General features: G+C 38.7%; 1 protein-coding gene across 2 annotated transcripts in view; it reads left to right on the forward strand.

The window, feature by feature from the left end:
* meis1b (Meis homeobox 1 b) overlaps positions 1-25,868 on the forward strand; it is a 175,835-nt gene that overhangs the window by 136,167 nt on the left and 13,800 nt on the right. Inside the window, exon 10 of one of the 2 annotated variants that reach the window (XM_051919340.1) lies at positions 10,664-10,693. The exons of the other annotated variant lie outside the window; for it this stretch is intronic. Within the exon in view, the coding sequence (XP_051775300.1) occupies positions 10,664-10,693 (30 nt within the window). The remainder of the gene's footprint in view (positions 1-10,663; positions 10,694-25,868) is intronic. 2 annotated transcript variants of the gene reach the window in all.

Here is a 25,868-nt window from a genome sequence, read left to right on the forward strand (position 1 = left end):
GATCGTCAGGTGTCCACAAACCTCTGGCCATATAGTGAAGCTTGATAAAATCTAAACTAATACTTTATTTATAGGTTTCTTTTACAGGATTGCACACAGTACACTCTGATTGGCTATGTAATTGTTTCCTGCAAAGGACCAACATGCAGTCTAACAAATTTGACTTTTGCCTTACATCCAGTGCAGTTGCGTAATCAATGGCTGTCTGTGTTTATAAGCTGGGCAGAACATGTAGGATTAAATTTATACCTGTAATGTGTGATCAGTTCTTCTAACTTCATTGCATACTACACGCATACTTAAACTCTTCCTCATTAGCTTAGAAAAGCAATCCAAGTAGGTAAATGTCAGTATGGTGGTAAACTAGATGACAAGTAAATCAGCTGTAATTATACATGAAAACTTTAGCAGGGACTAGAAATGCTTATGCACATCTACTTTTTCACTCCTACTGCACCAGATGATGAATATTTCTTTGTTGCTGTATGTGATATGAGGAGGACATTTAAATTAGTTAATGTCCATAAGACATTTGGTCTTGATGGAATTTTAGGGCATATTCTAAAAAACAATCAGCTAACATCTTCTGTGACATTGTTAATATTACACTTAGAGAATCTGTAATCCCTGCCTGCTTCGAAGTGACAACAATTATTCCTGTGTATAAGAAAATAAAAATGAACTGTCTGAATAAATACAGACTGGTGGTACACACTTCATTCATGAGAATGGGTATTTTTAGAGACTGGTGCTTGAACACATTAAACAGAATATTCCAAATAGTCATGATCACCTATATTTTGAATATCATCCTTTGCACTCCATAGAATCCTTACACATCTGAATAATAAAAACTGCAATTCCTGTTTATAGACTACAGCTTAGCATTTAGCACTGTTGTATCATGAAAGATAATGACCAAATATCTCAGTTTATGACTTTGTGCCATGCTCTGCAATTGGTTTCTGGGCTTTCTAGCCAATAAACCTCAACATGTGCAGAATGATATTACTGTATTACGTCCTCCAAACTTACACTCCACACAGGCACTACACAGAGTAGTGTTCGAAGCCCCCATCTTTATTCCTGGCAAGACACATCTCTGTCATTATATTTGCTGATAACTCCACCATCATAGATAACCAGCAATTAAAGCTTACAGCAAAGAGGTGTACCTGACGACAAAGTGATGATAGGACAACAATCTTACCCTTTAATGTCAACAAAACCAAAGAGTTGTTCATAGACTTCAGGAAGCAGAAGGAAGATCACACTCCCATCTGCATTTGAGGGGGTGCTCTGGAGATGGTGAGCAGTTTTATATTTCTTTGAGTAACCATCTCTGATGATCTGAAGTTGGGACAACACATTTTGGATATACAGTAAGCAAGAAGACTTGCCAACATCTAACATGTCAACAACAAAAACACTAATGTAGAATTTGTTACAACATTTCAGTAATGCATAATATGAAAATATATTCTTTTAGTTGACACTTTTAAAAGTTAAGTGCAACTTGATATAAAGAAAATGTATGTGTATTCAGAGCCCAAGCTAGAACTGATGACATTTGTCATTTGTCACTTTCCACTGAGTATGTCTCATCTCTTCCAATACAGGAGAGTTCTAAAGGCATTTTCTATTCACCCAAAATTGCACTTATTCCAAGCAGTGTTTTAAAATTTAAACCTGAAAATGAACTTTTCGGTAAGGGTGTTCTAAAAGATAACAATAAAAATTCCCAGATAATAGAAGGTAACCAAGGAAATGAGATAAGACATTTAATATATCTGGAGGACATGCAAGATTTGTTTTGTTCATTTCCCAATTTATTTTTAAATGGTGAAATAATGTAACTTATTTTTTTTCTTTGCAAGATTGATTTTAGTTCATTCTAGCCAATATATTTTGAGTCTCTGAACACAGTATGCCTCTCTGGTATTTCATACTTGCATAGACCTGATCTTAACCTATATTGTGTCAACAGCTGCTAAACTCAAGAGCTGTGTTTCTTCACTATTCAGTGCTTCCTTTCCAACAAACAGGGAACTCTGCCCTTTGAGACCTCTGTTCTCGCTTACATCATAATTTGCTCTAGGCAGAGCCTACTTAAAACAACCAATTTTTTTGTGTAGTTTAAAAAAAGTCAAGCTACAGCTTTAGAATGGGTCAAATGCTGCTTCATGTTTGGGCGAAAAATATTAAAAAAAAGTCTATGGAAGAAGTAGTGATAAAGCCAGAGGGACATTTTAAAAAGTGTCATCTGAGAATATTGAGGTATTGCATGTACATTATTTATACAGACTACCATCATGAAAATACAATCTGCCTTTAATTGACATTTCTTATATAGACATGTAAAACTTAGAAAAAATGGAAAAGATATATATAGTGTACACTACATAGTTTACATAAACCTTTTACTTTATCCTTATGTTGCCCATTCTGATTGTTAGTGTCATCATACAGTTATACTAAAAATGCATGCATATGTTTTTAGTTTTAAGATGAGATGTAGCTAAAAAGGACGACACGGTGGCGCAGTGGGTAGCGCTGCTGCCTCGCAGTTGGGAGACCTGGGGACCTGGGTTCGCTTCCCGGGTCCTCCCTGCGTGGAGTTTGCATGTTCTCCCCGTGTCTGCGTGGGTTTCCTCCGGGCACTCTGGTTTCCTCCCACAGTCCAAAGACATGCAGGTTAGGTGGATTGGCAATTCTAAATTGGCCCTAGTGTGTGCTTGGTGTGTTTGTGTGTTTGTGTGTGTCCTGTGGTGGGTTGGCACCCTGCCCAGGATTGGTTCCTGCCTTGTGCGCTGGGATTGGTTCCAGCAGACCCCCATGACCCTGTGTTCAGATTCAGCGGGTTGGAAAATGGATGGATGTAGCTAAAAAGTCCTCATAACTAAACCATTGCAAGTAATACTTTTAAAATTAAATAAAAATAATTCTATTGCTAGCTTCATTGATTTGGTCATTTTTTCATGATTCACAAAATAATGATTAATGACTGAAATGTGATTTCCTGGAAGCTGAGGAATAATCAAGCAAAACAAAAATCAAAATAAACCACTTTTGTTTCAAGTACTTAACACCAGCTAGTTGTCCTTCCTTTTAAATACATTACTATTGAAACATTGGCATTTGTAAGAAATAACTTATATTAATTGCAGTCATAGGTCACTCCTTTGTCTTTAAAATGGACACATAGTGCTTAATTTTTACTTATGAAAGGTATGAATTAAACAAGTAATCATTTTAAAAACTATATTTCATTGGAATAATTTTATACTATTATAGTGAATAATAGCATTTACCTCATGGATAATATCAGGTTTGTTGTCTGTGATTATCTTTTATATAAATGTAGGATTCTGACTTTTTGTAAAGGCTTTTTTTTTTGTAATCTGTGTCTCCTCCTGTCTATAAATGCAACTTATATTTTTGTTCCTACAATATGTTTCCAGTCTAGATAAGGGAAGTCTCCTTTCATATGTAATCAACTTTCATGTAAAATTATACCTACGTAATAAAAATGCTTTTCTAAAATTAATGTAAAAATATAGAAAATAAAAATGGGTTTGACGCTTATCAGGCGCTTTGTCTATGTGACAATGTGGGTTCAATTCCATACTCCCATCTTCTCTCCGGGAGCCCTTGAACCCGTCACCGTCGGTAATGCTACCGATGAGCTAGGCAGGGAGGCAACAACAATGGAACAAGGGGATGGTGTATAAAAGTGCCAAGTGCTTTTATTTAAAACAATCAAAACAATGTTCAAATTAAATAAAGTGTAGTGCTTCAAAGTCTTCATTAAATAAATAATCCATAAAAACAGAGGTGAAATTGTGGAGGTTAAAAATATAGAAAAAAAATCCTCTAAAAACAACGAGGTTAAAACACAATGCAGGAAGCACTCTTTTAAAAACACAACACAAAGCCCGGTGACTTTGTACCTAGTGGCTCCCCTGCTTCTCCCGTCTGGGCTTCTCAACAGGGGAGTCACCCTACTTGCAGCTGTCCTTCACTCTGCCTACTTCAGCTGTTCAGTTCGCCACTCCGATCCCTGGCTCCGGTAGGCTCCTCCTGACAGCGACCTGGGTTCCTCAACGACCAGGGCGCCCACGCTCGGGAATACACACCCCAAGTCCTGACTCCCGCTGCCTTGGGCGGAGAGTCATCTGCCTTCCGGTCACTTCCGCCCTTCAGAATAAACTGTGCGGGAGCGACCAGTACTGCTACTCCTTCAGGTGTCGGCCTAACACCCAAGCTACCTGTACAGCTGCACGCCAGCCTGCACTTGCTCACTCTCCAGCACCGGCTTTCTCTCTCTCTCTCTCCACTGCTTCCTTTCTGCCACCTCCGTTTCTTTCTCGTCTTTTTCTTTTCTTCCCTTTTTAGCCAACTTGCGCTTCTATTTATCAAGAGGGCATGGCAGCTTGGCAAATCAGCAGCCCCAGGAACAATCACGGATGCGGGCGATTTCTCACCTGTGCACTCATGCCCACATCGCGAATCGCCCCAAGAACCGCTTCAGCCACATAACCACCACACCCCCTCACCAAGCCGCCAGCGCGGTGATTATTTATTTCAAAACTGGACCCACTATACTTCAGTCTACTTTTGCTTAACTATTAATAAGTTGATTGTTTGGTCTGATGCTGCTAACTGGTTCAAGTGAGCACTTCATACTTGTGAAAGAATGCTAATAATAAATTATTTTTTCTTTGTTTTTCTTTGTGGAGCTAGTTTTTTTCAAGTTTTCAAGTTATAGCAGGACATAATATTGAATATAATAAAGAACAGTACAAAATTACTGATTCTGGGTGGTGTATGGTCACCATGAAGGGCTTGTTGTTGCTTGTTTTTACAGGTAGCTTTTGGTTTTCTTATTGATAAATTGTTTGATAAAAACACATTTCTGATTAGAATGATTACGATTGCAGACATGTCTGATAATTCATGATGGTGCAATGGGTACCACTACCACTTAAAATATGTGTACTGAATTGTAATTGTAATAAATGATAATAATTTTTCATTTGTGTGAACAAAGTCTTTAAAAATTTACACTGTGTAGAGATACCAAGCTGGATTGCTATTTTCTATGCTAAAATGTACTTGGTGTCCTTCCTGTAATCATCCTTTCCTTTTGTGTTATAATTAATAAATAGGCATTTTTTTGTATGTTATTGGCACCTAGGTTTTAGCAAATGTGCAGAAGGCTACTAGGAAAGTCCTTTCCTATCACAATATATAGTCAAATAAATAAATTTTGCAAGTTTTTTTTTTTTTACTACAATCAACTTTAAGTTCTGATGTGTAATCTCAGAGCATATGGGACACTTGTTTAATGAAAGGTCAAAATGCCTTCTGGTGATCACTTAATGGTAAGCTGGCTCAGATGAATGGAGTTTCAACTGGAGTGCCCCTGCAAAATCCACATTGAACGGTTGCAGGAAAAGACTACAAGACTGAGACATGGAGCTTGAATAGAATTGGGCTCAAACAGCGGCTATTGCTCTTCGCGATAATGTCCATCTAGAGAAGCCATTTTATTTCAAACTCCGTCCTCCTGGAGATGGTTAGGTTGTTTCCTCCAATTAAAAACCCAACATTAGTAACAATATAGTGGCTGATCAGGGGAGTCTGACCAGGGTTGTGGTCTGCTATGGCCCTTGTACTGCTGATGGCTCTATTTAACTCCCTTTTTTGATCCTGAGTCAGGCTCGGCCCAAAGTAGAGTGCCAAATTTTCCCTGTAGATGGTGCTTGATTGGCCAGGAGGGAGCTTTTGTGGCTGTCATTCTTGCCACAGATTAGACATGTTTATATGGTACATTCTCTCCAGGGTCTCTGGTTAGGCTGCTTCACTACATAATCTACAAGCCGTTTTCTTTCCTTCACCTAATAGGGTCCTTGGCTGTGGGCAAAGATGTTAGAATGTGAGGCAGGAATAAGGACCATGAACCAGTCAAAATTTCCTAAGGCCATGCCTCAGTGACATCGGTGGACTTGGGCTTTTTGTGCCATCTCTATAGTTTCCCTCAAAATTGGCTTTACTTTGTTACATCAATTGTTCAGTTGTGCGATATACACCAAGAAACAAGGGTGGGTTTGAAGAGGGAGGATTGGGGCACCATGTAGAAGATGAAGAGGATAAGGGGGAGGAGTTGATCCAAGTCCGTGCTATCCTCTCCGACCACCCTTTTACACATCTTCATCAGTGTTTAGCTAAAACACTTCACCAGCCCATTCATCTGAGTTTGTTACAGTGAAGTTCTCAGATGCCTAATGTGGGGAATTTTGTTGAGTTTAATAAACTTACCTGGCCACTTCAGGGCAATACACAGTGTGGGAGCATCCTTGGATGAATCCCCTTCATCCGCTGCTATACTTTTCTGCATTGGACCCTTTAAGTGCGATACCATCTTTCTGCTTTTATTTTGTGACTAGTTGCGCAAAAGGATCACTTCATATGGGAGCATGTGGAGGACAGCCATCCACATGCTCTATGTTTGGCTTCAAAACTTAATTTGGTGGGTTTGATGAGTTTTCCCATGGACACAGGTAACACTTGTCTCTTTTCCCTCATACTGTTGCAAAGGGACGTATCATATATTAGCGGCCAACGCTGGTAATGTTGCTCCTGGAGTATATCAGAGCTATGATCCATTGCTGATTAATTTGTATCACTCCAATAAAAGAAAAGACAAAAAGGTGTTACAATAAGACACAGGAAACATCAAAGGTTTGGGGCAGCCACCCATATAATATCCCTGGCTGCAAAGTGGGTATTTCTTGTGAGTTGTGAATGGTACAATGCCCAAAACAGAACTGATTTGAGTTTGGTAAAATGGCGGCTTTAAAGGCCATGACCAGAAGTGACGTCATCTGGACCGGGACTGGAAGTGATGTCATCGAGACCGTAAGCAACGTCAGCCGGAGCACCGTCTTCAGGACCAAAAGCGACGTCATCCATGGAGCTGTTGCCAGAAATGACATAATCAATGGCACTGGTACCGGAAGTGACATCATCAATGGTGCCGGTACCTAGTGGGATTCCCCGAGGATGGTCTGCAGAGGATGGAGAGAGAAAGTTATTGCAGCTCGCCACCCCCTGGTCTGGCATGGTACTACTATTATTTAAGCCCTCTAGCTGTCTTTCATGCGCATGTATGTGACAAGGGTTAGATGTGGATGTGGCCCAGTACCTTCTTCCTGGTGTCCACCCACAATACATCGGCTCATTGAGCTTAGGTCAGTTGGCCTCTGATTGTCTGAGTCTTCCGCACTGGTAGCAGTAGAAAAATGGCTGGGAGGTGTCCTTCTGTTGAGCCCTTGAATCTGCATCTCGGCAGGGTTGTTTGCACCATGGAGGATTGAAAGGTTATGGCCTTCTTTGTTCATCCAGCTTTTTGGCCTGTGAGATGCCTCAGTGGCATGCTATGATTTCTGCAAGGCTCTCCATATTTTTCCAGCAATACCGCTTCTCAGGCCAGGCAAGGTATTCCTGAAAAGCATGTATGAGGAAGTTGACAACACAATCTTGACAACCCTCTTAACAGAATTCTCCCCTGGCTTCAGGCTCCAGGCCAATTTCTCCCACAGGTCAAATGAGATTGAACCTCCAGTCCTGGCACTCAGAGGTCAGCTCAGAGGATGTATTAGGCTAGAATTTCCTATTTTACCAGGTTGTAATTCCCTGTCACCCACTTGTCCAGGTCGTCATAGGACCACTGGGGCTTGTTTATAAGGAAGGGTGCAAGAATGTGTGTCCAATCTTGAGTCAGCTACTGGTTTCTGGTTGTGGTTCTCTCAAATATAAGGAGACATGCCTCCACATCATCTATAGTCTGCAAGGGCACTAGTTACCTGTGAGTGGCCGTGTGCTTGCTTGGATTGCAGGGCCTCTTTTTCATTTCTCCTCACTTCAGGCTCTGCAAATCATTCATTTTTAGAGTAAGGTTGCTAGGTCCATCTGCACCATCATCTGCAAGGGAAATCTGCATGAGCACACCATTGTAAAAAGGAGAAGATAAAAGGAAATGAGGAAGGGCTGGACACCAATTGGTAACCTATTTAATGTGGAAAAGTATGAAAGGAAAAAAAAGTCCAGACAGCAAAAGGGAATTGTGGACATTCCTCATCCAGGGCGGCCTGTTCCTAGAAGGGAACTTTGTTAATATCTCAGAGCTCTTTTCTCACTTGAATAAGGTTCACGAATGAATGCAGTGTCTGCTCTTTAAATAGCCTGCGGGAGGAAAAGGTGGAACCTCCAGGGCTAGCCTGGAAGTGGTATCAGCATGCTTCATCATCCAGCTTGTGGGTGAAACGTTAGCAAGCCCTTATACTCGAAATGTCATGTGGATGCTCCTGATTCGTGTGCATGCAAGCAAAAGTAGAAAAACTAAAGTAACTAGGTATGGAATACAAAATACACAAACCAGAATAGGAACCTGTATCTCAAATGTGTACAGGGATTTTGTGATAAGGAATACATGTGAGGTCACTTGCAATATACTGTGCAGAAATAAGTAATAGTATTAGAGAATGCCAGGACTATACTTATTTCATGCTTTAATAGTGTTAGTTATGTTTAAAAATTGAAACTACTGAATTTTAACGTATATAACTTTACAGATATAAAAATCTCTGGTTCAAGAGGACATCTTAATATCACAAAAGGGGACAGTAACCTCACTTTTAAGTTAACTGAACGTCCTGCTATTTCTTGTAAGATGTCACGGCCAGGAGACACTTTTTAAGTAGTAACCTTCTACAGTGTTGAATAAATTAAAATTTGGATTCCATGAATTACAAAATGTTCAGAGGTAGTTTGTAGTTGTGAAGCAGTATGTTATGAAACAGAAACAACAGCGTAGAGTATGGAGTGGTTAATTTTAAATAGGTAATCCTGTGAATGTTATGAATATTTGTTAGTTTATTGTGCATTTATATTTAGTCAGTTTCTCATGTGTTTCTCTTCTTTGCAAAGAAAATACATTTTAGCCACTTTTTGCATGCAGTTGTTTGAGTCTAAGCTTTTGTTAGTTCAATATTGTTCATGAGCTTACCACTAAAAAAATCTTTGCAAAAAAGAACCTGGGCAATGAACCTATGGGTTTTAAGAAGAAATGTTGTCATGTGCCATATTTTGGAATTTTGATTTTCATTTTTGGGCGGCACGGTGGCGCAGTGGTAGCACTGCTGCCTTGCAGTTAGAAGACCCGAGTTCGCTTTCCGGGTCCTCCCTGCGTGGAGTTTGCATGTTCTCCCAATGTATGCGTAGGTGTCCTCCGGGTACTCTGGTTTCCTCCCACAGTCCAAAGACATGCTGGTTAGGTACACTGGCGATTCTAAATTGTCCCTAGTGTGTGCTTGGTGTGTGTGTATGTGTGTGTCGTGTGGTGGGCTAGCTCCCTTCCCAGGATTTGTTCCCTGCCTTGCGCCCTGTGTTGGCTGGGATTGGCTCCAGCAGACCCCTGTGACCCTGTAGTTAGGCTATAGCGGGTTGGATAATGGATGGATGGATTTTCATTTTTTTATCTGTATCAGACTATCCAACTGTATGTGTTTTGAAACTGTTTATTCTAGTTAATCTATCCCAGCAGTATGGGACACTGGGCAGAACCCAACCATGGAAGCAAAAGCAGTTTATTACCAGGGACTCTCATCTACTAATATTAATTGAAAGTTGATAAGTAACATTAACAGAATGTTGTTGGATTATGGCAAACAAGTGTTTTACAAGATAACAAAAGAAAGTTACAAGAACAAAAGACAATTAAGATTAGGCAATATCTATTAAAGAATAAATAATCACAAAGCAAGTACGCTCAGATGGCCAGGAGAACAGAAAAAAAAATCTTCAGTTAGGCTGGAGAAAAAAAAAAAACAATCTGCAGGGGTTCCATGACCAAAAGTCCGCCCAGCCCCCATTGGGTATTGTACCTAACATAAATGCTCCTAAATCAAACCTCTTAGTTTTCATGCTTTACATGACAGGATTTGATGAAGTTGGTCTCGTGAGCAGCTGAGACATTCATCCTTCATTCCAGTATCTCAGATGCCTACATGGTGCCTTGATCAGGTGCTAATGGCGTTGATCGCCCCGACAGAAGAACCGGAAAGAAACAGCAGAGAATAATGGGGATTAGTACAAATAGCAGATCCCAGAAGAATATGAGAACTCTATGCTCATATGGTCTATTAAGAATACATCTGAAAAGTAGCTGCGAAAAAGCCATATTAAAATACAGTGGTGCCTCGTACTTTGAATGATTCTAACTTTGAACTTCCAGAGTTTGAATGGTAAATTTGAAAGGAATTTGCACAGTGAAAAAAATGCAGCAACAGATGGTGCTCACGCAGCGAGTGTAAACGTCATCTGTTGTGCGCCCAAGTTGTCTCTCGCTCTTGCTGTGAAAGCATCTCTTTTGTTACACTTGTTTGTTTTCAGTGCTTTTTTCACTTTATTTTTGGTGGGTTTGATTAAATATATAACCCCTATCTATTAACCTTGGTATCCAAGAAGAGTGTTTAGCAACAAAGCCTAAGAGGAAGGTTGTAGTATCATCGATTGAGGAGAAAAAGGAACTTATCGTGAAGCATATATATGGAAGGTGACTCACCTTCCAAATAGTAACCTTTCTCTTCCTCTCCACCAGCTACATGGGGCATCAGCACTCCTCACTAAGGTACAGTAAATGCAATTTTCATTTTATTATGCAGTACTTACATATTTTATTTATTGTTTTCATGTTTCAATTTATTATTTAGGGCATTTAATTGTGTTACTTTTACTATAAATGATATGTATTTGCTTTGTTTAAGGTCTAGGAAAGGATTAATTCACTTTTCATTATTTCTAAAGGGGAAAATTGATTTGGACTTCGAACAATTCAGCATACAGACAGTCTTCTGAAACAAATTAAGTTTGAAGTACGAGGCACTACTGTAATGAGTTTTTAGCAGTTTTTTAAAAAATGTTCCACAGTATTAGCCTGACGAGTTTCTATAGGTAAAGTATTTCAGATATAGGTGCACTTCTTTTAAGCTTGGCTCTTAGAATTATAAGCAGACCTCCACTCGAAGATCTAAGGTTACAACTTGGAGTGTAGGGGGGCAGACATTCCAAAATATAGGATGGGGTAAGATTATTTAAGGCTTTATAAACCATTAGTAGTATTTTAAAATCAATTCTGAACAACACAGGAAACCAATGTAACAATGATAAAACTGGTGAGATGTGCTTAAATTTTCTTTTTCTAGTTAAGATTCGTGGTGCTGTGCTCTGCACTAATTGCAAACAATTTATGTCTTTCTTTGGCAGTCCTATTATGAGTGCATTATAGTAATCTAGATGACTAAAAAAAGCGTGAATTAGTTTTTAAATGTGTTGTAAAGTTACTGAGGAGTAACTTTTGCTGAATTCCTTAAGTGAAAGAATGCAGCCCTAGTAATCTTGTTAACCTGTGATTTAAAGTTTAAGTCAGAGTCAATTATTACCCCAAAATGTTTTACCTCCTCCTTAGTTTTTAAACCTAAGGGATCGTGTTTATTTCTAATATCCTCACTATATCCATGTTTACCAATCAATAAGATTTCTATTTTTTCCTTATTTAGTTTGAGAAAGTTACTACTCATCCATTCAGAAATACTGCTAAGACATTGGATCAGAGAGCCAAGACCATCAGGGTCATCAGGCACTACAGATACATACAGCTCAGTGTTGTCTGCAGGGCTGTGGTAGCTCACCTTCTGTTTTGAGATAATCTGACCTAATGGAAGCATGTAGATTGAAAAGAGCAGAGGACCCAGAATAGATCCTTGTGGTATGCCATATACAGTATCAAGTATGCCCAAGGTACGATCATCACAACTAACAAAGAATTTTCTACCTATTAAGTAAGACTGAAACCAATTTAAGAAGCTGCCAGAGTGGCCCACCCATTGTCTAATAATACTGTGGTCTGTGGTGTCAAATCCTGTACTCAAGGTTTAAGAGAACAAGAACAAATATATGGCCTCTGTCTGCATTAATTCGCAAATCATTTACTACTTTAGCCAGCACAGTTTCTGTACTGTGATTTGTTTTACAATCTGACTGAAATTTGTCAAGAATAGAAGGTTTAATCAAGTAATCATTTAACTGTTTAATAACTGCCTTTTCTAATATTTTACTTAAGAAAGGCAGGTTAGAAATTGGTCTTAAATTGTCCAAAATGGAGGAGTCAAGATTATTTTACTTGAGTAGGGGTTTAACAACTGCAGCCTTTAAACGGTCAGGGAAGAACTCCATATCTAATGATGAGTTCACTATGTAAAGTACACTATCAATAAGGATATATGAGACTTCTTTAAAAAAGCCTGTTGATACTGGGTCAAGGATGTTGGTGGAAGGTTTCAATTGAGAAATTATTTTACATAGTTCTCATCAGTCTTTTCCACTGAAAGGATTTAACTCACTTAAAAGAGCATGTAGGGATTCAATTAGATGAACTATGGAGGGTTGTACTATGTTATTTCTAATATAATTTATTTTGTGTTTAAAAATATGGCAAAAGCTTCACAACCTGCATATACACTATACCATAAATCAGATTGGAGTTACTTGCTAAAAAGATGCAATGTTATCAACTCTTACTACTGTATCAGCTTTTGCCAAAGCAGATACATGTTGCTGTCAGCAATAAAAATAAATGATACAAGCTCTAGATGTTAATTCTGTATTTACATTTCTAAATAATGTATATGAGACATCCAATGGTACTGTAGTTCACTTTGTATAGTTATGTACGTGTGCATATATTAAGGATATGGAGTGTAGTATAGGGCTGTGTCATTGTGCCTCTGCAAAGGAAAAATTAACTATTTACTTTTCAACATGGAAATAACCTTTAAACTTCTTTTTTAAAATAAAATTATATTTCTGTGCCTAGACAACAATCTTTCTCTGGTATGAGGAATGCTTTTCATGCCTGTCTATGTTTCAGTTTTTTTCACCAAAGTGAAATTCTGCAATTCTATATATATTTTATTTTGTTTTTAAAACCCAATTCATTCAAATTAAGTGAAATAAACTCATTTAATAATTATCTATACATAAAAATTAATGGGCAGCATTGTGGTACAGTGGTAAGTACTGCTGGCTCACAATTCCAGATCCCAGGGTTCTAATGTTTGCTGTCTTTGTGAAATTTGCACATTGTGTATGTGTATGTGTAGGTGTGTGTGTGTGTGTGCGTGTGTGGTGTGTTTGTTTGGGGTAATGAGGTGTATGTTTTATGTGTTTTGGTTTTGTTTAACCTCAAAAACATGCTTCTAAGTTGAATTGGAGATTATAAATTGAGACTGTACAAGTATGTATGTGAGTGCTTTGTGATGAACTTCTTTCCCATCCAGGGTTAGTATCTGCCTTGTTTCAACACTATGCTATGCACAGCGCAGCACACATAGGATAGGGATGCAGCCACCCGGAACTTGATTAAGTACAGTAGGTTAAATAATGCAGATATTGTTTTTGTATTCATTTCATTATGCTAGATTTATTGGCAAATATGTGTAACACATTTCAGAGCACTTAGTGATAACTTTTTTTTTTAAGTTCAGAGCATTTACATGTTACACCCACTATTCTCAAGTCTCATTGATAACAGACTAGTTTACCCTTTTAAAGTGTTTTTTGAAGTTTTGTGTTATAATAAAAGAAAATGCTTGTGCATACATACACATGCACATGTATGCACAGGTTAATTTACATGAGAATAATGACCTAAAGCTTTCTCAGACTAAGGATGTTTGTTCAAACCTTACCTTTACATTTCGAATTCTCATTGAGCTTCTGAATGGAAATGTTGCCATTTTCAAGTTTTTCTCTGATCAGAATCAAACATCTAGAAATTAGGATGATATCAATAGCTACCACTTGTAACCTTCATAAAGACTATGCATTAGCATACAGAAACACACACACATACACTACATCTGGTCAAATTTGTAACTATGTCTTTAAAAAGGCATTTGTTTGTACTGTAATTCACATTTGCAGTTATTTGAAAGATATAATGTTAAAAAATAAAATAATAATACAAAAATAAAATTTAAACGTGTGTTACTTATTGCTCGGAGGAATGTAGACTGGGAGATTCAAGCTAATAATTACATCATTAAATTTGATCATAATACTGGCAAAGATTTGAAGAGTTTATATAAAAAATCATCTTCAGCTGTCATTTCATATATCCTGCCTTCAAAGTTCTGAACATTTTTTCCATTAAATGACCTACTGCATGAACAATTGACCTACTACACATTTATACATAGAATCTTTGATTTTCCTCAATAATCAATGTTCCTAAGTAAGTCCATATATCCATCTTTCCATCCATTATCCATTAACATTCATACTCCAGCTTTGACTGGAGTGGATTTGGTGGAAGACCAAAACCATTTGTTGAAAAGGCTCCAGTCCACTTGGACAAAAAACACAGTACAAAAATGGAGAAAATGTGTAAGCTTCACAGAGAGAGGGATGAGGCCAATTTCTAACTAGTAGTTATCTAGCAGTATGCAAACTTCTATGCCACCATGCACACTGCTCATTGCATATAGTTAATCACAAATGAAAAAGGGAAAATCCTAGTCTCAGCTTAAAACTATCATCATTAATAAGTTTGGTAGTGCTGTGTTAGACAGAAGTAAATCAGCTATTTTCATGTATTTTTGTAAGATCCTGAATAGACTGTCTACACAAAACCATAATTGTTGTGTTTCTGAATAGCATGACAGGGCTAAACATGTTGTTTTGGTGTTGATTTTTTTTTTTTTTTTGCTTTTTTAAAACTGTATAGCATTTCAATTTTTTTTGTGCTTCCAGAAAACAAAAAAGTGCATTAAAATACAAATATACACCCAGACAGAAACACACAGGCAAGAGAGACTAGAAACCATGCTGTTAAAGATTACATGAAGAATTAATGCATGATAAAAATACAATATGTAAAAATTTGTTGTACTGTATATTAATAAATAAAAATTTTGTGTTTTTTTCATTTGAGTTGACATTCACTATTTAATACTAATAATTTACTAATTATTCATGAAACTTTTGCTGGGTTAAACTAAAAAAAAAAAATACTGAATAATACAATAACAGCCTTGTGCAGATTTGTTAGCAGTGTAAAGGTCAAAACCCACATTTCCTAGCTCATAGATAGATAGATAGATAGATAGATAGATAGATAGATAGATAGATAGATAGATAGATAGATAGATACTTTATTAATCCCAATGGGAAATTCACATTCTCCAGCAGCAGCATAATGATACAATAAATAAAATTAAATTAAAGAATGATAATAAAGCAGGTGAAAAATAGACAATAACTTTGTATAATGTTAAATGTTAACGTTTACACCCCCGGGTGGAATTGAAGAGTCGCATAGTTTGGGGGAGGAACGATCTCCTCAATCTGTCAGTGGAGCAGGACATTGACAGCAGTCTGTCGCTGAAGCTGATCCTTTGTCTGGAGATGATACTGTTTAGTGGATGCAGTGGATTTTCCATAATTGATAGGAGCCTGCTGAGCACCCTTCGCTCTGCCACAGATGTCAAACTGTCCAGCTCCATACCAACAATAGAGCCTGCCTTCCTCACCAGTTTGTCCAGGCGTGAGGCATCTTTCCTCTTAATGCTGCCTCCCCAGCACACCACCGCATAGAAGAGGGTGCTTGCCACAACTGTCTGATAGAACATCTGCAGCATCTTATTGCAGATGTTGAAGGATGCCAGCCTTCTAAGGAAGTATAGTCGGCTCTGTCCTTTCTTGCACAGCGCATGAGTATTGGCAGTCCAGTCTAATTTATCATCCAGCTGCACTCCCAGATATTTATAGGTCTGCACCATCTGCACACAGTCACCTTTGATGATCACGGGGTCTATGAGGGGTCTGGGCCTCCTAAAATCCACCACCAACTCCTTGGTTTTGCTGGTGTTCAGTTGTAGGTGGTTTGAGTTGCACCATTTAACAAAGTCATTGATTAGGTCCCTATACTCATCCTCCAGCCCATTCCTGATGCAGCCCACGATAGCAGTGTCATCAGCGAATTTTTGCACATGGCAGGACTCCGAGTTGTATCGGAAGTCCAATGTATATAGGCTGAACAGGACCGGAGAAAGTACAGTCCCTTGTGGCGCTCCTCTGTTGCTGACCACAATGTCAGATGTGCAGTTCTCAAGACGCACATACCGAGGTCTGTCTTTAAGATACTCCACAATCCATGCCACTAGGTATGAATCTAATCCCATCTCTGTCAGCTTGTCCCTAAAGAGCAGAGGTTGGATTGTGTTGAAGGCGCTAGAGAAGTCTAGAAACATAATTCTTACAGCACCACTGCCTCTGTCCAAGTGAGAGAGGGATCGGTGTAGCATATAGATGATGGCATCCTCCGCTCCCACCTTCTCCTGATATTCAAACTGCAGAGGGTCAAGGACGTGTTGAATCTGTGGCCTAAGGTGGTGAAGCAGCAGCCTCTCCATGGTCTTCATCACATGTGATGTCAGAGCAACAGGCCGAAAGTCATTCAGCTCACTAGGATGTGGTACCTTTGGGACTGGGGTGATACAAGATGTTTTCCAAAGCCTCGGGACTCTCCCCTGTTCCAGGCTCAGGTTGAAGATGCGCTGTAGAGGACCCCCCAGCTCCGATGCACAGACCTTCAGCAGTCGTGGCGATACTCCATCTGGACCCGCTGCTTTGCTGGCACGAAGTCTCCTCAGCTCTTTGCTCACTTGCGCTGTTGTAATTATGGGTGGGGATGTCTCTCCTATGCTGGTATCAGCAGAAGGATGTGTGGAGGGTGCAGTACTCCGAGGTGAGAGTGAGAGTGGGTTAGGGTGGTCAAACCTGTTAAAGAAGTTGTTCATTTGGTTTGCTCTCTTCACGTCTCTCTCGATGGTGGTACCCTGCTTCGAGCTGCAGCCAATGATGATCTTCATCCCATCCCACACTTCCTTCATGCTGTTATTCTGCAACTTCTGCTCCAGCTTTCTCCTGTACTGCTCCTTCGCCGCCCTGAGCTGGACTCGGAGTTCCTTCTGCACGCGCTTGAGCTCATGCTGATCACCATCTTTAAAAGCCCTTTTCTTCTGGTTCAAAAGGCTCTTGATGTCACTTGTAATCAATGGCTTGTTGTTAGCATAGCAGCGTACAGTTCTTACTGGAACTACAATGTCCATACAGAAGCTGATGTAGTCAGTAGTGCAGTCAACAACTTCATCAATGTTCTCACTATGAGATCCCTGCAGGATATCCCAGTCTGTAGTTCCAAAACATTCTCTCAGAGTATTTTCAGCCTCCTGGGTCCACTTCCTGAATGATCGTGTGGTTGCAGGTAGGACTCTCACTTTTGGTTTATAGTGAGGCTGAAGCAGAACCAGGTTATGATCTGCTTTCCCAAGCGCAGGCAGCGGGGTGGCGCTGTATGCGTCTTTAACGTTTGCATACAGTAAATCAATAGTCTTATTTCCCCGGGAGTTACAGTCCACATACTGGGAGAATGCAGGTAATGTTTTGTCCAGTGTCACATGGTTAAAGTCCCCAGCGATTAGCACAAGCGCCTCAGGGTGCTGCGTTTGTAACTTAGCAACAGCAGAATGGATGATGTCACTCGCTGACTCCACGTCCGCCCGAGGAGGAATGTAAATGATAACAACAATGAAGTGTCCAAACTCTCTGGGCAAGTAATAGGGACGTAAACTTATGGTCAACAATTCGATGTCCCTGCAGCAAGTGGATATTTTGATGTTAACATGTCCAGAGTTACACCACCGTGTATTAACATAGAGAGCGAGTCCTTCTCCTTTGTGCTTCCCACAGGTACTTGCATCTCTGTCCGCTCTAACTGTGCTAAACCCGGGTAGTTCCACATTAGCGTCTGGGATGGTGTTAGTTAGGCACGTTTCGCAAAAACACAACAAACTGCATTCTTTGTAGGTTCAGACATTTTTCACCAGCGCAGCCAGTTCGTCGATCTTATTTGAGATTGAGTTTACATTCCCCAGAATCACAGAATATAGTACATATAGTACATGAAGTAGAAAACTGACTGTTATCTTAAAAATGACAGAGGAAAGAAATTAATTGAGTGTTCAAGTACAGTATTTTCACTTATATGATAGGGTCTTAATTAACTGATTAATAAAATGCCATGCGCAGAAAACAATGTGGGAGGGAGGCCTAAAAGAAAATACATAGGGATGAATAAAATTATCCTATAAGCATCTTGCCATTTACTCAGTTTCACGATGACAAAATATAGAACTGGAGCTTTCATACATATAAGAAAAACAGGTAAATCGGCATAGTGAAGATAAATATTTTATTTTAGTATCAGCCTTTTATTTCACAAGCCATTATAATGTGCTTCACATTAAGAATAATTCTAACAAAAACCCAAGAACATTGACTCATGCCTCATATATAAGCACACAGAATGTGACATACAGATTACATCTCTCTATTACAATAAAAAAATCTTGGGAAGAGACATGCCTTTTTGAAGAGACTTTTTGGAAGGAAGTCCCGTGAGATGGAGACTTTTACCATGAGATTCTTTCAAGTCACGCCCTACTTACAACTATTTTCAAACAAGACCACAGTCATCAGGTGCATTTGCTATGACAATTAACAAATCACAGAGACAAACATTCGAAAAATGTATTATTTATTAGAGAGAAAGAAACGATATTCACTCACGGGCAGTTATATGTTGCATTGTCACAATGTAAATCCAAACACAGAATAAAAATTCAATGCGATCTTGAAGAAAAGTTAATTCCAAATATTGCTTTAACTGAAGTTTTAAAGTAAAAGTTAAATTAATGCATATGTAACAATTCCCATGAAAATAACAATCTTTAAATTGTATATCTGGATAACCAAACCCGGGGGTTGGCGAACAAAGTGAGCAGGGGGCGGATCCCCCTAGTACTCTCAAATAACACATCACTTCTTTCAAGGCAAAATAGCTTAGTCTACAATATGCATACATTTTTGAAATCAGAATGTTACACATTAATTAGAATCACAAATATTTATTATACAAATTAAAATTTAATACTTGAACAGATTACATTACAAGCAGCTCTAACATCTGCTCAACGAGTCATTGAGGTGTTTTAATCATTCTCTTCGACCTCCTTAATAAAGATTGTTCCTCATTATTATGTTTTATTTCTGATTTTTCTGCCACTAAACATTTACATTAGATGTATTGTTTATTTCCGGCACCAGCAAAAGTGTATGTGGTTCCTCCTATAAATTCTATCTTTAGGTGTTTGGACCTGATATGATCTAGGTGCTACATTTTACAGAATTTGTGCTTCAATTTTCCACTCTTTACCATCATCTTAATTAACAGTTTTACCATTTTCACACCCTTTTCTATCAAACTATTTGGTTGGGAATAGATTTAACTTAAAGTTGTAAGTTTAAATGTATTTGTTTTCTCAAAGTGTCTAATCTTTGCAAAGCTAAACTATATAGCCCACTGTCTGTTATCTGCATTAGGTGTACTCTGTTCGCATAAACTGATTTAATTTTAGTTATAAACGTTTTTAGAAACACCTGTTCTGGACAGTGGTAAAAGTAATAATTTTCCAGAAATAATACACAGTGTTTTCCTTCCAGGATAAACAAGTCTGTGTCCAACTTGCTCCACGGTTTCAGCACTTTTTTTTCACAAATCACAATGGATCCTTAAGGCCCTGTCACACTACACAATTTTCTTGTGATATTTAGTCACTGACTTCATTTACATAATCTTAGTAAGTATGGGGCAGACACTGCACACTACTGTGACTGCTAGCCATGTAGTTTGGCATATCTAGTGACTCAGTTGGTTCTGTGGTGGGATGGCGCCCTACCCGGGGTTTGTTTCCTGCCTTGCACCCTGTGTTGGCTGGGGTTGGCTCCAGCAGACCCCCGTGACCCTGTAATTAGGATATAGCGGGTTGGATAATGGATGGATAATGACTCAGTCTTGCCAGTCTGTGACTAACCCTGACAAAATCAATCATACAGTCATGCACTGTATATGCGAGAGCTAACAAACAATGAGAGCACACCTGGAAGTACAATGCATATAAGTGCATGTTTTGGACAGAAGAGAGAGACTCATTTGTCCTCTCTAATGTCTTGTGTTTTATGTACTACAAGAGTATAGAAAAAAAGATGCAGAGACCTGTTGTGGCAGAACTTGACATATCTGGAAAGCATTCGTACAGTTCCAGTGCAATCAGAAAGCACATTATTGTCTGTCAGAAAAACGGGTCAAGCTTGCATTTCTTTGAAAATATGAATCTGTGCTGGAAAGTAAAGAGTCGTGTAGTTTGTCATCCTCTGTGATTCCTAGTCACGTAATTTGACATAAGCAATTGCAGTCATCAGCTTTGACATCCACTCTAACTAATGTCATGTTGGTTTTTCTCTGCCTTGTTAATGTGCCAATTTAAGCATTTAGTCATGCTTTTCCAGAAATGTATGTCTTTGACACATTTAACCCACCCTAGAGCATTTCATGTTTTCAACCCAATGTGAAAAGACAATTTTGTCTCAAGGATTAATAAAGTGTAATAAACTACTTGATTGTAGTCATTTTGTAACAATATAATGGTGCACAGAATGGTCAAACTTTTCCAAATGCCATAGCTGCGTTGTTAGAAAAATTGGAAGAATTAGACGAGACCACACTTTTATAGATGATGATGACTGGCTTCTAAGTCAATTTCGATTTCCAAGAGCTGTGTGCTGAACTGGCGCCAGCTTTACAAAGGCATACTTTGAGGAATTGTGCACTCCCTGCTCCTGTGCAAGTTTGTCCACTCTCAGGTTTTTAGCCACAGGAGCTTTTCAACGTGAAGTTGCTGACTGTATCGGGTATTTCACAATGATCACTGAGTCGCGCCATGCCAGCAGTAAAGGATGGTATTATCCGCTTGTCATTCAGATCTATAAGATTTCCTTACATTGTGGTTGAACTGGCAAACATCAAAGTGCAATTGGCAGCAACGTCCGGTTTTCCAAATATAATCAGAGTGGTCAACTGCATGCACATTGCTATTGCAACGGTGCTGGACAAGTTATATCAGCCAGGGATGAATCACTAAAATAATGAGCTGGCATTACATCATCTAAACCAGAAGCACCTATAAAAATGGCAACTTTGCACTGTCACACACACTTTTTTTCCAACTAGTGCGACAAAAGGCAAGCAGTCCTTTTAAAGATAGTGAGTCACCTCAAAGAGCCATGTGAAGAGCAGAAAATCCATCCCTTGTAGCGCTTAGCGCAGACACTACACTATAAAGGCATCTTCAGAGAATGAATTTACTTATGTACATAGAAAGTATTTCTATTCTATTCATTTTCTGCTGTATAGTCCACAGAACCCATAGACACTTGGAATAAGCTACCAAGTAGTGTGGCAGACAGGAAGACATTAGGGACTTTCAAAACTAGACTTGATGTTTTTTTAGAAAGCACTGAATGGAAGGGGCTATTTATATTGATTTGCATATTCAAATATGTAAAATTCTTGGAAGAGTCGATGGAGCTGTGGGTGTGGGGTGAATACTTATGTACATGTGCTTTCTCGTTTTTTTTAATTTGTAATAGATTTGCTAAAATCTCAAGTAAACTTTTTTCATGTTGTCATTATAGGGTGTTGTGTGTAGAATTCTGAGGAAAAAAATGAATTTAATCAATTTTGGAATAAGGCTGTAACATAACAAAATGTGGAAAAAGTGATGCGCTGTGAATACTTTCCAGATGCACTGTATAATTGAAATAGTGAAATAACATTGGAACTCTAAGCATAATAAAACAAATAGCCTAAAATAGTTTAATCTGCCACTCTTCAGACAGGAAATTCTTAACAATTAGACAGAGCTCCAATTGGAAAAGCAGAAAAACAAAACTTAAAATTACTATAATAGTATTAGAGGACAGGATTGCCAGTCAATGGTCCTTGAATTATATTGATTACTATTAGAATTGAAAATATTTTTTCTTCCTATAACATTACCACAAACTAACATGACAAATTTTACAAATGTAAAATTACACTATCATGAAAAAAAAAAGTATTTTCAAGAACATTGCACATATACATTCACCGGCCACTTTATTAGATGCACCTGTTGCACTGCTTGTTAATGCAAATATCTATCAGTCAGTCACATGGCAGCAACTCAATGCATTTAGGTACGTAGACATTGTCAACCCGCTGATGTTCAAGCCAAACATCAAAATGGGGAAGAAAAGTGATTTAAGTGACTGTGAACGTGGCATGGTTGTTGGTGCCAGACAGGCTGGTCTAAGTATTCAAGAAACTGCTGATCTGCTGGGATTTTCACACACAACCATCTCTTGGGTTTACAGAGAATGGTCCGAAAAGGAGAAAATATCTAGTTAGTGGCAGTTATCTGGGCGAAAATGCCTTGTTGATGCCAGAGGTCGGCGGAGAATGGCCAGACTGGTTCAAAAGCTGATAGAAAGGTAACAGTAACTCGAATAACCACTCATTACAACCAAGGTATGTAGAAGATCATCTCTAAACACACAACATGTTAAACCTTGAAGCAGATAGGCTACAGAGTCAGGAGACTACACCAGGCGCCACTCCTGCCAGCTAAGAACAGACAACTGAGGCTATATTTCGCACTGTCTTACCAAAACTGGACAACAGATGATTGGGAAAACGTTGCCTGGTCTAATGAATCTCAATTTCTGTTGCAACATTCATATGGTAGGGTCAGAATTTGGCATCAAGAACATGAAAGCATGGATCCATCCTGCCTTGTATCAATGGTTCAGGCTGATGGTGGTGATGAAATGGTGTGGGGGATATTTTCTTGGCACACTTTGTGTGGGGAATATTTTCTTGGCACAACTGTCTTGCTATATGGTTGCAAGACATGGAACCTATCTAGTGACCTGAGATAAAGACTGGACTCCTTCAGTACTGTGTGTCTTCAGAGAATACTTCAGTACCGCTAGTTTGACTTTGTGTTGATTGAGCAGTTGTTCACGGAGTTCTGAATGAGGCACATTACCTGCATTGTGAGGGAGCATCAATAGCAGTACTACGGCCATGTGGCGCATTTCCCAGAGAGTGATCCGGTTCGCAGGGTCTTCATTGTTGAGGACCCGAGTGGCACGACCAGGTCAAGGGGACACCCATGTAACACCTGGCTGCGGCAGATGGATGGTCATTTCTGGAGGGTGGGACTGGACCATGTTACTGCCTGGGGAGTTGCCAACCAGGATCCTAAGTTGTTTCAATGTGCTGTACCAGTGAATGTTCTCCAACCTGACCTGACCTGATTTTCGGCCCCTTTAGTACAAACTATGAGTATTGCTTAAATATCACACCCTACCTGAGTAAAAAGAGCCTACACAGCAGAGAGGGGATCGAACAGAAAAGAGGAAATAGAGAAAACAGAGAGCCTTGAGAGCAGTATCGGGTGGTGACCTTTTGCTGACCACTTCCATCCCTTTATGACCGAAGTGTATGCATCTTCTGATGGCTGTGTCCACCAGGACAATGCGCCATGTCACAAAGCTCAAATCATCTCAAACTGGTTTCTTGAACATGACAATGAATTCACTATACTCAAATGGCCTCCACAGTCACCAGATCTCAGTCCAATAGAGCACATTTGGGATGTGGTGGAATGGAAGATTCGCATCATGGATGTGCAGCCAACAAATCTGCAGCAACTGCGTGATACCATCATGTCAATATGGACCAAAATCCCTGAGGAATGTTTCAGCACCTTGTTGAATTAACTCCACAAAGAATTACGACAGTTCTGAAGACAAAAGGGGATCCAACCTGGTACTTGCAAGGTGTACCTAATTAAGTGGCTAGCAAGTGTATTTTGAAGCAGATTGTTATTTGGGAAGTTCCACATAACTACAAAACAATATAAAATCAACTATAACCACTGAAACAACATAATAAAATGAAGTCTGTAAACGTAAGAAGTGTATAGCTTTATGTTTGTACTATAACAGGCCCACACCATTATCACCCTTCAACACAAATGATGGAACCTTAAAACAGCATTATGAAAGTCCATTAAATTAATGCACCTTTTTAATTCAATTCAGTTTATTTTTGTGTGATTTGTATCACTGAGTGCAGGTGCGATTCACTTTGCACAAAGGTTTTTTATTACATAATGAATACGTAAAGACATAAATTATTTTGAAAATGATTAACATAAATGGAGCTTGGCACTACAGCATCTGTTCATTAATTAATTGTTGAACTATGGTCAGTTGACTTTGGAGGAGTGCTTATAATACTGCTAGGCAAATCCAGACATTGCAGCACAAAAGAAACATTTTTGTCCATAAGAAATTTCATTGAGCATATCATGGGAAATATGAAAAAAATAATTATGATGGGTAAGTTCAGTTTCCTACAAAATTTTAACAATACTTATTTGAGCTCAACTCACTGCTTGTATTAAGCAACTACTGACACTTCAACTAGCATTCCTCTGTTGACTCAATCTGTCAAGGTCTAATTTGTTTCATCCTTTTGGTATAAGGTTGATAGTTTAATTTCCATTGGATCCAATGTAAGCTTTTGTCTATTTTTTTAATGTACTGCCTGATGTTTAGTTCCCATTTTTATTGATCAGCTCACTGAGGTTTTCCAGTTCATCCACACTTTTGTACAGCTTCTGTCAAGTCTCACTTTTCTTAAAAAACACTGGTAGTGGCGTATATCTCTAATAATTTTTGAAAGACCTCCATATGATTTTATCCTCAGTGCTTAACTTGAGAGACAGGGTGTACACTTGAAATATGGAATGTGAAGGCCCTGTATAGGCTAATAATGCAAGCATGCAGAAAGGTAATACAACATTAGTACAAGGGCTTCTGCGGTGACAATAGGGACACCTTATAACGCCCTTTTTCCAACATAATTTTATTTTATATTTATTTCAGCAAACATTGATTTTCTTTATTTTGGTTAGTTTTTTGTCAGCTATTAACATGCTTTTAGAATGAACAGAACATTTATCAGTAACTTAAATTTCTGTAACATGGTAATGACATACCTGTACTGGATTTAACTCTGTAAGTGCAAAATGACAACACAGGTGCAATACCACCCCCCAAACACAAAAAATGTAATTTGCCAGTTCAAAACCCATTTTGGGAAATGGGATTTTACTGTATGAAAATACTTTTGCAATGTGAAAATTGTTTGCTCATAGTTAATTTTGATAAATGATTATTTCCAAAAATCGAAATAAGCAGAAAATTTCATTTCACCTTTCCATTCACTGGTCTTGGTGAGGTAGCAACATTCTAAGACCAGAATAACTAAGGGTGATTCTATAACATAAGTATCTAAGATTATATAGGTGATAACTGTGCTGTTTTTGACCAGTCTATGGAAGAACTCTAGATTACACTGAAACTACAAGAGCCTAGGACTTTCCCATACCAAAATGCTCCTATTTTTGGTAAGACCTTTGAAGTTTTTTTTTGTTCTTTATTTCACCTTATACAATTTCTTGTATTAGGAATTTGCCAGTTTTCACATACTCCTTGGGGTCTGAGCGCAGGGTCAGCAATTGTACAGCACCCCTGAAGCAATTGCAGGTTGAGGGTCTTGCCCAAGGGCCCAGCAGAGTAGTTATTTTGGCAATAATGGGAATTTGAATAGGGAACCTTCCCGATACCAGTGCAGACACTTAGCCTCAGAGCCACCACTCCATCCCATATAGATTATCATTATTTTTTTTCATTTTTTTTGTTGAATATTTTCCATAACTTAGTAATCACTT

The sequence above is a fragment of the Erpetoichthys calabaricus genome, chromosome 15, assembly GCF_900747795.2.
Source record: "Erpetoichthys calabaricus chromosome 15, fErpCal1.3, whole genome shotgun sequence".
NCBI classification, from domain to species: domain Eukaryota; kingdom Metazoa; phylum Chordata; class Cladistia; order Polypteriformes; family Polypteridae; genus Erpetoichthys; species Erpetoichthys calabaricus.